Source organism: Adiantum capillus-veneris, chromosome 16, assembly GCF_014529385.1.
Source record: "Adiantum capillus-veneris isolate H3 chromosome 16, ASM1452938v2, whole genome shotgun sequence".
Taxonomy (NCBI): Eukaryota; Viridiplantae; Streptophyta; class Polypodiopsida; order Polypodiales; family Pteridaceae; genus Adiantum; species Adiantum capillus-veneris.
The window spans coordinates 5,453,354-5,468,049 of NC_140946.1; the positions used below are offsets into that span (position 1 = coordinate 5,453,354).

Genomic DNA, 14,696 nt, shown 5'->3' on the forward strand with positions numbered 1-14,696 from the left:
TTGGATGGCCATAGGAGGAAACCATATTGGATGTTGGTGCTAGCCCCTGTTGGAGAGAAGGACCGAGACTTTGTTGTATTTGCCGCAATCCCTTGATATAGTAGCAATCCTTGCCTTCATGTCCAGACTTTTCGCAGAAGTGGAAATAAGCACGAAGGGGACAGTCCTGTGGAGGGTGTTCTGGAGAGCGGCATGAGTTGCACCATTCCATAGCCTTGGTCTCCTGCTGAGACCTAAGCTCTTCTAGCTCTCTCTTGATTTGATCCAAAGCCTTGTGATGTGGGGGTTTCTCCTGTCTATAAGAGACTGATTTCTCCTCTTGAAGAGCTGTTGTAGTTTTAGGGCTTTAAGTTCCCTACGTAGAGAAGTCAAAGGGTCAAATGGACTCTCCAAGAGTACAAAGGCAGTCTCTACCTGAGAAGAGTCGGTAATAGCTTCCTTGCCCCAACCAACATCCTAGTAACATCCGCAACAAACTCCTCCAAGGTGGCATCAGGTCGGAGATTCTCTCTCAGTTTTTGCTGAGAAGTCTTTGGAAGAGCCTTCTCTACCCATTTCTTGACCATGAACTACCAGGTGGCTGAGGAAGCTCGGCGACCAAAGACTTTGTTCGGGTCATGAGTTCTGCAAAAGTTTCTTTGGGCTGAAGTAGTAGGTTGGCCAACTCATCCAGAACCTTTTCTTGGAAATCGCCTGGTCTAAAAGCTTCACAAAATCGTTGTCTTAATGTAGCCCAAGTAGTAAAGTGGTGCTCTGCAAACTGACTGTACCACTTGTCTGCTAATCCATCCAAGGTAGATGGGAAGAGTACCAAGTAGGCATCTTCTCGGTTGAGGCCACGACCTCTGCAGAGAGAAACAAACCTCCGGGCATGGTCATCAAGGTCTTCTGTGGAGAGACCTTTGAAAGTCGGAAACTTAATATTTACCCTAGCTAGAACACTTGTGAGTTCTTCCATGGCTGTCTGTGCAGGAGCTTGTTGCACTGGAGCTTGCTGTAACATAGTGGGTGAGAAGTTTATTAATGGGGATGATTGGGGAGGTGTAGAACTGGTTGAGGGAGAAGGTAGGGGTAATGTGGCTGGTGGACTTCGGCTTGGCATGAAGGGTTGACGCTTCCTGTGGTAGTACTTCAAGGGGCTTAGTAGTGGGCTTTGTCGCTCTTTTGACTGCCTTGTGTGTGTCATGCAGTAACCAAAAACCCACCCAAGCTTTGAGGACGAACGAAGACCTTTACCTCACACTGGTCCAGACTCCTCTAGACCAGGGCCAGTGACTAGACCTCCTGGCTAGACCTGGATGAGAGAGGACTAGACCCAGCCTACTCCTGGCTAGACCTGGACGAGAGAGACTAGACCCAGCCTAGAGACTACTAGACTAGGACGAGAGACTTAGATGAAGACAAGCGATGAGACTAGCTGGTCTAGTCTTGAGCTGGACAGACCACGTTGGACTACTCTACTCCAGACAAACACAGACGAGAGCTTAAACAAGCTAGCTCCTCGACTTGTAGGCACAGTGGAGTGAAACTTCAGTTGAGGTCCCACCGTGATCGCCAAAAATGAGAGCACCTGTAGCGGAGATAATGTGTCGTGCCCTCTATAGTGGTTGCTCCTCAATGCAATGTGCGTGATATTCTCACTCCACAGAATGCGAACACAGAAGACAAAGAAAAACAAAGCAACAACAATACAACTCAGCAGAACATGAACATGAACAGCATGAACATCGACAAACTCAAAGAAACCGATATAGACTCTAGCATGGCATCTCACTCAGCTCCAGCCCAGATCTCATAGGTACAGTGGGGGTGTCGAGGCTCAACTGTGCAGAGATGGTGCAGGCGTGCTGTGTGTAACTGAAGATAATGGACCCTAGACGATGGACCACACAAAAGGAGATCCTCTATATACCCAAACAACTATGGATATATACAACATAAAGAGCCACCAACGGCTCACCAATATCTAATCCAGCTAAACCTATCTCTAAACTGTGGTGGTGGTGCGCTGGCCACGGTGTCGATTGGACCATCGCCCGTATCCCTGCCACATGTCACAGACTCGGCAAGAGAGTCCGTCTAGTGTGGACCTTGACCAACTGTGACTAACTGCCCGTTCGTGCCACTGACACTGTAGCCCTGCTACAACACTCTTTTCAAATTGTATTTCTAGTTCTTTTTTCTCTAGTGTCTAGTATTTTCTCCGGTTCATGTGGAAGAGATTGAGTATCTATGAGTTCCACTATCTGATCATCTTGAATAAGATTATTAGATTGACCCAACTTCTTTTTGAGTCTGCTAACGTGGAATACTGGATGTATGCCACTTGTCTCTTGTAATTGGAGTTTGTAAGCCATCTCTCCAACTTTCTTTAGTATTGTGCAAGGTACACAATACCTTGGCGATAATTTTGGACATGGTCCCGTCTTTATGGTTTCAGACTTTTTAAGCACTTTTAAATAAACTTGCTCCCCTTCCTCAACATTCATATCTTCAAGAAAAATCTTTCGCTGCTTGAACCTTTTCCTTTTGTAGTCCTACTGCATAAGGAGCTCTAGGCTGAAACCCATACATTAACATGAATGGACTATATCCAATGGAAGAGTGCTTGGCACTATTATATGAAAACTCTACTATAGGCAAGTACTCTTCCCGGTTAGTTTCTGTTTACTAACATATGCTCGCAGCATATCTTCTAGGATTTGATTAACCCTTTTAGTTTGACCATCCGTTTGACGATGCTCAGCTGTGCTCATGCTTAGTTTGCTTTCCAACCTCTTAAAAACAACTCTCCAAAAATGCTATTTAACTTCCTGTCTCTATTTGACACAATGTCTACTAGTAAAACATATAGTCGATAGGGATTTTCTACAAATAATCTAGCCAATTCGGGAGTTTAAACATCAGATTTGGTTGGAATAAACCTAGCCATTTTGGTTAATCTATTTGTGCCCCCTCTGTGTTCTAGGTAATCCAATTACAAAGTCCATGGAGATACTCTCCCATTTCCCTAAAGGAATGTCTAATGGATGGAGTAGTTCTCCCATCTTAAGACTTTCAACTTTATTGATCTGACATTTATTACATTCAACCACATATTCTAGGACGTCCTTATACATTCCAAACCAATAAAATTGCCTTTTAACAAGACTACGAGTCTTGTTTACACGTCCCGCACTTGGACTATCATGACACTCATAGAGTATCCGACACCTAATTTTCTCATCTTTGGGACACATACCCTACCTTTGTGGAGAAGATAGCCATCATCTATGGAAAAATTCTTCCACCTAAATCCTTCTAAAGCACCCGTCGATGCTTCATTCTCATTGGAAACCTCTTGTCCTCGATCCCCTTTTTGAATGGCTTCCCATATCTTGGAATATGCAGGATCAACCTTACATTTCCCTCTTAATGATTCATATTGAATCGAGTGAAACTCAATTCATTTATCATAGGCATCCTGCTAAGGGAATTTTCTACCACATTATATTTCCCTTTGTGATACCTAATCGAACTCTTGTAAAAGTTCAGCACATTTGGCCTACGATCCTTCAATTCTGTTTGATTAGAAAGCCATTTAATGCTTTCCTAATCAAACACTATAATAACTTTAGCACCATATAAATAGTGCTTCCATTTTTTCAATACATGTACAATAGCATACAACTCCGTCTCATATATTGAGTAATTTAGGGGTTCCATTTTTTCAATGCATGTACAATAGCATACAACTCACTCTCATATACTGAGAGCGTAATCCTCTACGATAAAATCTAGACATTCCTAAGTAGATCTACTTCTCTTCAAGGTTCTTAGGTTTAGGCCATGGTAAAATAGCTTGAACTTTCTCGGGATCCATCCTGATTCCATCTTTAGAAGTGATATAACCAAGATACTTCACCTCTTCAGCAAAAGAATTCACATTTGGATTCCTTTGCATAAAGAGAGTTTTCTCTGAGCAATTGGAATACTTTTCTAAGGTGTTCTAAATGCTCCTCTCGAGTACAACTATAGATGAGGATGATATCAAGAAATACTACTACAAATTTGCCTAGATAGGACCGTAGAGCACTAATCATCAGCTTCATAAAGGTAGTTGATGCATTGGTAAGCCCAAAAGGCATTATCAAAAACTTATAATGCACATATCTAGTCCTAAAAGCTGTTCTTTCAATATCTTCAACCCTTATTTTAACTTGATGATAGCCAGACCGTAAGTCAATCTTAGTAAAATACTTGGCTCCCTCTAACTAATAAAAAAGATCTTCCATTCTAGGCATAGGGAACCTGTTCTTGATTGTGAGATTATTTAGTGCTCTATAATCAACACAAAGTCACATAGAACCATCTTTTTTCTTTACCAGTAAAATTGGCGAAGCCCATGGAGAATTTTTGGTTTTAATGTAACCTTTATCTATATAGTCTTGCAATTGCCTTTCTACTTCTAAGTGTTGTGCTTGGCCTAATCTATAAGGTGGTTTACAGACAGAATTTGCATCTTCAACTAAATCAATAGCATGATCTACTTCACCTCTTTCAGGAGGCAAACCTGTTGGAAAATCAACAAGAACAACATCTTTAAATTCCTCTAACAAGACTTTCAAATCACTTTCATAATCATTACAAGATAAAAACGAGTAAGAAACTTGATCTTTCATTTCTACATCAAAGTCCTTAGTTACAACACATCGACACCAAAGCATATATACATCACAAGAACTTTTATTTACAAGCTTTTGCAACTCAAGAGAACATAACAAAGGACTATTCAATACATCATGCTCACCCTGTATAACAAACTTTTTACCTTCTTTTTCAAATTTTAGTAAGTTTTGCTGGTAACTCCGTTTCAAAGAAGGTCATAGCCCCCACAAAATATTCAAAGAAGGTCATAGCCCCCACAAACTTTTTACCTTCTTTTTCAAATTTTAGTAAGTTTTGCTGGTAACTCCGTTTCAAAGAAGGTCATAGCCCCCACAATAACCTTCTTTTTCAAATTTTAGTAAGTTTTGCTGGTAACTCCGTTTCAAAGAAGGTCATAGCCCCCACAATAACCTTCTTTTTCAAATTTTAGTAAGTTTTGCTGGTAACTCCGTTTCAAAGAAGGTCATAGCCCCCACAACCATGTCCTGCCCAAAACTAAGTCCGCACGATCCATATTCATAATTTGGACGTCAAGCGTATCTTTATATCCTTATATCTCAACTTCCAAATCGGATACTAGAGTATCCATATCTTTCTGTCTATGGAGACGACATATTGGTGAGCACTTTTTTTGAGAAAGTTTTAGTTTTTAAAAAGAGCATACTTTACAAAGTTGTGTGTGGCAGAGTCATCTATCATGACCCTAACTCTTTTTTCATTTACAAACGTTTTTACCAGCTCATGTGGACCAAAACTCGATTTCTATGCCGGTTGACAAACAACAATTATGCTCTTTGTCCTCATACAACACTTCTATGAATTTATATTTTTCATTACCATTTATCAAAAGTGTTTGGAGGACATGGATTTGCCTATCTTTATGACTCTTGTCAAGACCCTAATTCTTTTCATCGTCTTTTTTCCTTTTATTCTTTGGACAATTCCATTGAGAATGGTCGGGTGACGAACAAATAGAGCATAAGTTTTCCTTTTTAGCCTTTGCAAAGTCCTCTTGGTTCAGTCTAGGTCCTAGTGAAACCCTCTTTGTAAACAATGGTTTACCCTCCTTATGAAATGGGAATTTCCTTTTCTCTTTCAATAATGGCCATGATACCCCCATTTTTGTGGACTTGGCTCAGTTTGAGTGGGATTAGAAGTTGTCAAACAAGTATTATCTTCTGCAATTGCTTCCTCCAAAGTTTTAGGTGCACTTCTTTTTACTTCTCGCTTGAAATGTCTATCTAATCCCCGTATGAACCCTCTTGTTTTGTGAAAGTTATCTATCCCCTAGAGTCTGAGGATTATACTCTGCAATGTAAGTAAGAAAAGGCCTATCCCGTTGCATAGCCTTGTTCCAATCCTCCCAATTTATTTCTGTTTTGTATTTAGGGAGAAATTCTTTCAAAAAAAAAGCTCTCAAATTGAGCCCAATCCCCTAGAATCTCTCTTGACGCCTTGAGACTCATCCACCATTTGTAGACTTTTGGCCCCGATGATAGACTAGCCTTAAGGGGTTGATACTCGGGTGGAGTGTTCTTTCAATCTATGTAGATCTTGCCATTTTTGCTGGAAAGTATAAATGGCACCTTTGTTTCTATCCTTTTCTTCACCATTAAATTGAGGAGGTTTCATATCTTTGAGCACACGGTTGTCTCTAGGTCTCGACTAGGTATCAAGGGAAGGTATAGCAACATCTTTATACAAGGTTCCACCATCCTTGGAGGTGGAGGGCATGTTTGGATCAATCGGTACAAAAGGCTCTATCATCGGCTACTTACCCTTCTTTCTGCATATACTCGGTCAATTTTGTCATCTGGTCCTTGAGACCATCAAGAGCAGCAAGGAAAGTCTGTAATTGTAGTTCTATGTTTTCTACCCTGTGTACTATTCTTCCCCTATGTCCTCAACTCCATACATATTTTGGTCTTTGTTGGTGTTGGTCTCATATGTTTTTTGGTTTTGGTATTTTTCCATTCTGTAAGTTTTTGAAGGAAAAACTTACTTAAACTTCAGAAAAGACGGAAAAAGTAAGTTAAGGAAGCTATGCACAATTGTATATAGTACTTCCCGAAATGTGCCAAAATGGTTCCAATGGAGTGTGTCGATGGCGACCAAGATCTCGCTAAATATCCTAATGTTGCCACTTGTTCGAAATCTGATGATCTGTTAATGAACTGCAGCTTGGTTGAAAGTGTCGATACTGGTACCTTTGCTTTGATACCCTTCATGCTTTATCAAGCAGAAGGAAAATCATGACTGCTTTATGTGTGTAACGCTGCTAAGGGTACTACTGCAATAGTGTATTAATTGCCTTAAGGAGCTTCAGGTTGGCGTTATTATTCTTTCCATGCTATCATCGCCATCTGCCATACGTGATGAAGCTGGGCAGCCTGAGTATTGGGTATATGAGAAGCTTTAGTGGCACTTCAAGACGTAATACGACTGGGAGAGTGCCATATAACTACCTTGGGTACTGGCGGGAAAACTTGCCACCCGTGGTGATGAGGAATATTGCGGCCACCTATATATTGTGTGCCCCAGCTACTGCACAAGTGTAGCTCTACAATATATATGGCGAGCAAACCTACTGCGTGAAGATTGCTTACTGCAGAACGTAAGACGGCTCTGATACCAATGTAGCAAGCAATGGCTAATGGCTATGAAGTGTAGGGAGCTGCAAAGCTTGAGACTCAACACACACACACACACACACACACACACACACACACACAATTTTTTCTTTCTTTTGTAAATCGATTTGATTAATTTACTAGTGGGAAACCTCGAAGCAAGGAAAACCCACCGAAAGGATCATATACAAGGGGAAGAACACATAACTACTCATAGGAAAGCTGTTGTATCTCTGCAATGATATCACCAGCTTCCAAAGCAAACCGTAACGATTGCCTAAGAGAAAGCTTGAAGAGTGGGAACGGGTCTGCGTGAGTATGATGGAACATGTAGGCATTACGCTGACGCCACAGGGTCCAATAAGCCCAGTATCTGACCCACAAAGAAAACCACGAAATGCTGTAGTGTCGGTGAGAAAATACCAAATGCCCAGAACCTTTTGTGAAAGACAATCCCTGGAAAACGGAGCCGCATACAGACCGATACACGGCGAAGGAAATCTCTAGTAATGTAGCCATCCCACAACAAGTGGCAGACCTTCTCTTCTGCAGTTGAGGAACAAACACAAGAAGAAGGGTGAACATGACGTGCCCTAAGAAAAATACTGACCAGGAGCACTCCAAGCAAACAGCACCAAAGAAACAGTCGCTCCTTCAATGCAACTCGCTTTTCCACAAGGTAGAGAGAAGCTTCCTCCACCAGAGATCATATTTATGCATGTGCCAAAGGGCATTACAATGATTAGCAAGCCAAGGTTGTGGTAGAAGAAGAGCATAAATTCGACTAGCAGAAATATCTCGAAAAGGCGTTCTCGAAGATCCCAATCAGACATGCGATCGCCATCAGGCAAAGGTGTAACGGGTAAAAAATCAAGTAACATGTTTTGAAGTTCTCTCCAAAACTGACGGTAATGCATGCCCAGAACGGCCAGCGGCGAAAGGAAACTCAAAAGTATATCCGGCCTCATTGACTACATCCTCAACCACACGAATGCCAAGACCAAAGAGAAAGTAAGCCTGGCGAGGCGAGCGGTCGACCAAAGTACAAGAGAATGCCCGACTCCAATGGAGACTTTCCAAACGAAGCGAATCACCTTCCTGCCAAGTATTCCATGAGAGATGAATCGTTACCTCTTTCCTGGCAGATACCAAAGTGGAAGCAAGAGGACATCCACGAACGTGCCCTTCCATCTTGCCTCCCAGATAGATGGTTGCCAATGGCCAAATGAGGAAGTAACAACATGCTGACCGAGGTATATGCAGGTGTAGGCAACAACATAGCTTTCCTAGCAAGAACATGCCTACACAAGTCCAAGATATTAAGACCACCAAGACGTTTAGGAGTGCAAAGCTTCTCCATCGACATCAAGCGCAAGCCTTTTTTCTGAGCATGGGTCCGCCACAAATGGGACAACATGTTTGACATAAGAGAATCAAGACAACGACGAGGCCAGTGCATCAGTGGCAAAAGGAACTGAACATATGCCATAAGGATACTTTGAACAATTCGCAAACAAACATGTAATGGCCGAGTGGATAACTTCCAATAATGCAATTTGACATTCAAACGTTGCATAACCCAATCCACTTTCTGAGAGTGAGTGACATTTCATCCAATTGAATAACCAAAATGCCTGCTAATCACATTTGGAGAAACAATCTCACTTGGCCACAATAGACTATGCCAATCACAAGAACAAAGAGGCAAAAGCTTTGATTTACAAAAGTTGACTCTAAGTTCAGCCGCAATGCCAAACAATTCCAAGGCTTCCATAATCACTTTGACATCAACCTGATTACGGGGCATAAACAACGAGTCATCGGTATAAGCTTGGCCAATGAAGGTACGACGCGAGGGTAACCGCAAACCATGAAGACGCTCAACAGAGATCAGGTAATCAAGATATATCAATAGGGGGTGAGTGGCAATAGCATACAACATAGCACTAAGGGGGCAACCTTGCCTGACCGAACAACCAAGAGGCCAAGATTCTATTGATTCACCTCTAGGATCCCCGAAGACATACTACAAGCATACAAGAAATAAACCACATTGGCCAATTTAGGACCGAACCCTAGGCACCTCATCATGGCAGCAATGAAGTCCAACTGTACAATGTAAAAGGCCTTTTCTATACCAACTGCCAAAACCAGCATATCTTGCTGAGTGTACTTAGCATACTCCATGCCAATCATAACATTGGCCAGATTGTCCATAATCTAGCGACGTGGAATGAAATCATATTGAACCTGACGGAGTCCTGCAAAAAAATGATCCTTAATGCGGTGCACCAACATCTTAGCCAATATCTTGTAAACCACCGGCATCAAAGTAATAGGGCACGAGTGAGAGAATCGCTCGCAAAGCGCTTGCTTAGGCAACAATTTAAGTAAACCTTCTTTCCAAGAAAGAGGCAAATCTTGTTTCTCCCATGCTGCGTTTATTATGAAAAGCAACGGCTGTTCAAGAGCCTCTCAAAAGGAGAGGAAAAATATCACAGTAAGCCCATTCCAACCGGGAGACCGCCAAGGGCCCAATGCAAGCAATGCACTATGCAATTCTGAATCAGTGAACGGTTCCTCGAGGCAACGTGCATCTTGCGGGGATATGATCGGATGAACAAAAGAAAGCATCAATCGACGCGCATGGCAAGCAGCTGAAGATGCCTGAGGAGGAGCAGCGAACACTTGTCGATAATGCAAAACCATGGCATCACCCAGTTCCTGCTTTGAAGAAGTCCAAATACCTGAGAGAAGCATAACCGCTTGATTGCTCGTGAGACCCTTGTATGATGCAAATGCTTAAAGAATTGCTTCACAGCAGCCTTTATCCATAAAAGATTCTTGACGGGCACGCATCTGCCATTTAGTAATTTTTTCGCTTATCATTATGTTGAATACACACACAAGCTTCACACAACTCTGACATCTCAGAGTTAGACAAAGGCCGCAAATCAGCCAATACTTGCTGCCGTTGACAAGCTTGCTTCGCATCCTTAACATCCCCCCCGAGTGCACTACATGCAATGTGTGCCATAGTCATAAATAACACTTTGCACCCTCATAACAAAGCGATACCAGGCAGCATCAAGGTCAAGATGCATGTGAGCAAACAAAGGGGGAATAATATCAGAAATCATGTCACGAAAAACCTCATGAGTGAGATGAGCATTGCTAATATATGCAACAGACATTTCCTAGGAAGAGGCCGATCACAAAGAGACTGCTCAAAACTCAAGTTCAACAAACAGGGTAGTTATCCAATAATTGCAATGTGTAATCCATGCTCGCGTCACATACAAAATCCTCATATTGTTGTAAATTAAGCAAATACCATCGATCCAATCGCGCTCGATAAGAAGAGTGAGCAACACGCTGAAAAGTAAATCTACAGACATTTGGATGCAAATACTGCCATAAATCAATCATTTGAGTAGAAGCAAAGAGATTATCCCATTCTTGCCTTTCCGCAAGCAACATATGTGAACTACCTGTGGTACTATCATCCATGCCAGGGGTATTATTAAAATCACCGCAAAGGAATGCATTTGAAGTCCATGAGCGAGAAGAGATGTCTCGCCACAAGGTAGCCCTTTGTCCACATGCTGTATGTGTATAAATGTCTCCAAATTCATATACCTGACCATTCAACAGGCATTGAACCACCATCCAACGGCCCTGCAGATCATTATACAACAGAACAGGCTGAAGCTCATGCTGAACCAGCATTAATAAATCTGAATAATCTTGTAAACTAGCATACGCAATCTAATATCCAGCAAAATATGAACACTGAACACTGACTAGCAAAGTCATGCTGATTGTGTTCTTACAAAAACAACTATGTCTGCCCTACATGTATGTTTGTAGTGCTAGGTCAATCGCCATTTATCAAGGTTACATAACCCACGCACATTGTAAGAAATGCATTTAATGCAACTCTATGCATCAGGAATCATATATACAGCGGCAAGAAACACAGGGATCAAGTCGAGGTGCCCATACGGACATCTCCATCCACCACATCCATACTAGAACCCATTCGCTGAGTCAAAGCAAGAAACTTGTCCACAGAATTTACCAGAGAGGTGGAAGTCTTACCCAAAAGTACATCTTTATAAAAGTGCATCGCTTGTTCCCAAGCATCAATCAACGTGCGATTGTCATTGCATGGAAGTTGCTTAAACAATAAATTCTTATTGGTGTTAATCAGAGGAACATAATTAGGACAGGAGGATGGAGTACAAATTTTCACCCTCTTTTTAGGCACCACCCATGAGCTAACATCACTTGACCCAACATTTTTTGCCTTTCACAACATTTTCATTCCCAGCATCAGCAGACTGCGGATTCTTGTTTTTCCCTTTATCTACATTGGGAACCGCCTTCATAGTAGAGACTCCATTCAGTTTAGCTTCACTGACAGATTTGCCTATAGGGGTGGACGAAGGAACAATCGAAAGAGGGGGCTACAAAATTGGTTCTGGACATTCAGATTGCATGTGACCAAATTTACCACATCAGAAACAGGAGTTTGCAAATTTGCCCCATTTGAGTTTAAAAAGGACGCTTGTACACCCATGGGTCCCCTAAATCCACCATAATTTCATCAAAGATATGCTTGTCCGTATCCCATAGAATGCAAAACCTCTTGGTGTTCACATCCAATTTCGGGGGGCAAATCACCTTACCAAGATGAGCAGCCAACAATGGAAGGAAATGTCTTCACGTGCGAGGGAAATCACCAATTTCCACCCACACATGACATTTGTGACAAATAAGGCTTTGATAATCTTTCGTGAGTTCCCATGGCAGAACATGAGTCAACTGCGTGCCAAAGAAGAGGGGAGACATTTCTAGCAGAAGGTTCCTAGCTTCAGTATCCGCCAATAAAACTTCATAGAAACCACGAGCACCAAAATAAACGCCTCGGACAGTCTCGCGTTTAAGAAGGAGATCAACCCATTGTCCGACGTCCTGCGCAATGGGCATTTTTCCCGAGAAAAACAAGATGACCGCATTCATGGCATATTGCGTTACCGGATCCATAAGGTCCTGCACTGGAATACGCACCTCGAGGGCAGGTGCCTGACCATTCCAAGCTTTCCGGGCCTCTTCGAAGTCTTCATACAGACAGCTTTTGCTTTTAGAGGCAGTCTCCGAAGCATTGTCCATGGCTTTACGACGCTTGAAAACACACCGAAACTCTTCTGACATGCAACAGCCAGACCATGGCTGAGGAAAATACCAGACGGAATTTACACTACAAACAACTTTGTTTTTTTTAATTATTATTTTAAGCTATTTACAGAGACCTCAGTAGTATCTATATCTCCCACAGAGGGCGTACAAATGCAAAATAACACTGCCTGAAAAACTGTGCTGGAAAAGAACCAAAAGCTGCGTAGAACACTTGTGCTAAAAACCAGAAAGGTATCGCAAGGAACTGTCTGTGCAGCAAGCCGGAAAAAAGTAACGCAAATGCTGCAAACTGTCACAGGGAAGGCCCACTGGTGCAAGGTGCACAAAGCATTGGTCTGCTGTAGGTTGCACGGTATTGTACTTTGCAGGGCAGCAAGTGCAGGTCGCAGAGGGCGCGCAAGGCAGAGAAACACACTCAGGGCAGGGAGCCGTACGCAGGGCAGGGAGCCAGGCAGAGGGCTGGAACTGCGCAGGGCAAAGAAGGGCGTGAGCAGGCCCAGGAGCACGAGGGAGGGATAGTTGGGTAGGGAGCTCGACCACCCTGCAGGGTGGAGGAGGAGGGGGGGGGGGGGGGGGCAAACCAGCGTCTCTCTCTCTTTCTCTCTCACACGCACGCACGCGCGCGTGCACACACACACACCGGAGCTACCGCCACTCCCCTCTCTTGTGAACCCATGAGGGCGCAGCCAATCTACATGGTAAAGTCCCTTTTTTTAAAGACGCCTGGCCATCTTGACCCTTATCATAAATAAGAGGCGGCTCTCACCTAGGCCACAACCCCTAAGCTCCGAGTGGAAGCGTAGCGTCCACCCAGCTATAGGATTTGTCATAGTATCTTGGAGCTCGGGGGCATCTCTTAGCTCTGTCCATCACATCTTGTTGTATGATGATCCCTCTCTGTGTCTGTGTGATGGGTGGCAACAGGGTGGCGGTCTTCTGGAAGAAGTCTATAAGTTGTGACTGTGTGCCAATCTCTGGTTCCGCTACACGTGCCAATCGTGTCTCTCTATGTCTATGTATCTCCACTAGAAAACGGCCAAACTAGCGTTGATCTCTAGACTCCATAACCTGTTGTAGGGTGGGCTGTCTCGTGAAAAGAGCCTCAAATCTGTCCTTGATACTCTCATATGCTCTACATCTACAGGCAGAGTGCTTCCTTGTCCTCAATCACCCTCTTTGTGCAAAGCTGGGAAAACCTCTCAGCTTGGGGGGTATGGGCAGCTTCTCCTGTTTCTATCTCTAGCAAGTGTAATGATACTCAGAGCTGACCAATTGGCATTAGTGAGCTATGTGGCATGTATGTGTCCACGTAGCGTTGGTTCTAGATGAACCCCTCATCTAGCATGGTCAGGAAGTGCTCGTTGTAATACAACATCTTTGGGGATAGAGGCTCTCTAGGTGCGATCCATGTCTCTTTGGTGTAGAGCTTCCATAAATCCTGTTCGAGTACTCTGTTCCTCTCATTGTGTGGGAGCTGGATGAAGGGAGTGTCCAGGTTATGCTCGAAGGGTGGTAATATATCCATGTCTAGTCCCTGTGCTCCGAACCACTCTCTCACATGCCAGTACCTAGACTTGTGCACGCCTGGCTCTGAAATCTGTCTGAAGGCCTCAAAGGTTCTGGGTGTGAGTCTGTCTGATGGCATCTCTCTCATCCTCTAAATGAGACAAATTGTCAAGAAAATAGTCTCAAATACTTCATACTACCTCTCTACATAACCCTACCATGCTTGTGGGTCCTCAGTGGGTGTGGTCAGGTGAGGCTCTCTAAGAGTCCGCCATGCTCTGTCCCACTATCAATGCTCATGAATAGGTGGTAAAGCTCATGCTCCTTTGCCTTCTTAAAAGCTTGCTGCTTGCGGTGTGTGAGATTCTTCATCTGTCGTCTGGCCTTTTGCTCTGTAATCTTCCCGAGAACTCTCTATGCTCGTGGGTGCGCTAAAGCCCTTTCTACTCATAATCCTTTCAATGGTTCTGTGGCATAGTCCGGAGGGAGAGAGAAACTTTGCCGAGTGTAGAGTACTTCATAATCCCCTCCATGGAGCATGTGTACATTGACTTCCCCCCTCCACCCTCCCTCTGGTGAGTGGGGGCGAATTTGGAGTGTAAAGCAACAAAGGGTGATGTATATAATCTACTCTTGTGTAATCTCTAAGAGATCCAAATGAAACGGGCCTTTGGATCTCGTGCTACAATCTATACCTTGCTTTGCCACTCC

The 14,696-nt window shown here is 43.3% G+C and overlaps 1 protein-coding gene across 8 annotated transcripts in view; it reads right to left on the minus strand.

Annotated features, from left to right (window-relative positions):
• Positions 1 to 14,696, minus strand: part of LOC147438492 (uncharacterized) — a 250,201-nt gene that overhangs the window by 16,231 nt on the left and 219,274 nt on the right. For 4 of the 8 annotated variants that reach the window (XM_086484591.1, XM_086484590.1, XM_086484594.1 and 1 more), the window contains one exon: positions 10,769 to 10,955. The exons of the other annotated variants lie outside the window; for them this stretch is intronic. In XM_086484591.1, coding sequence (XP_086340717.1) covers positions 10,769 to 10,955 — 187 coding nt within the window. The remainder of the gene's footprint in view (positions 1 to 10,768; positions 10,956 to 14,696) is intronic. 8 annotated transcript variants of the gene reach the window in all.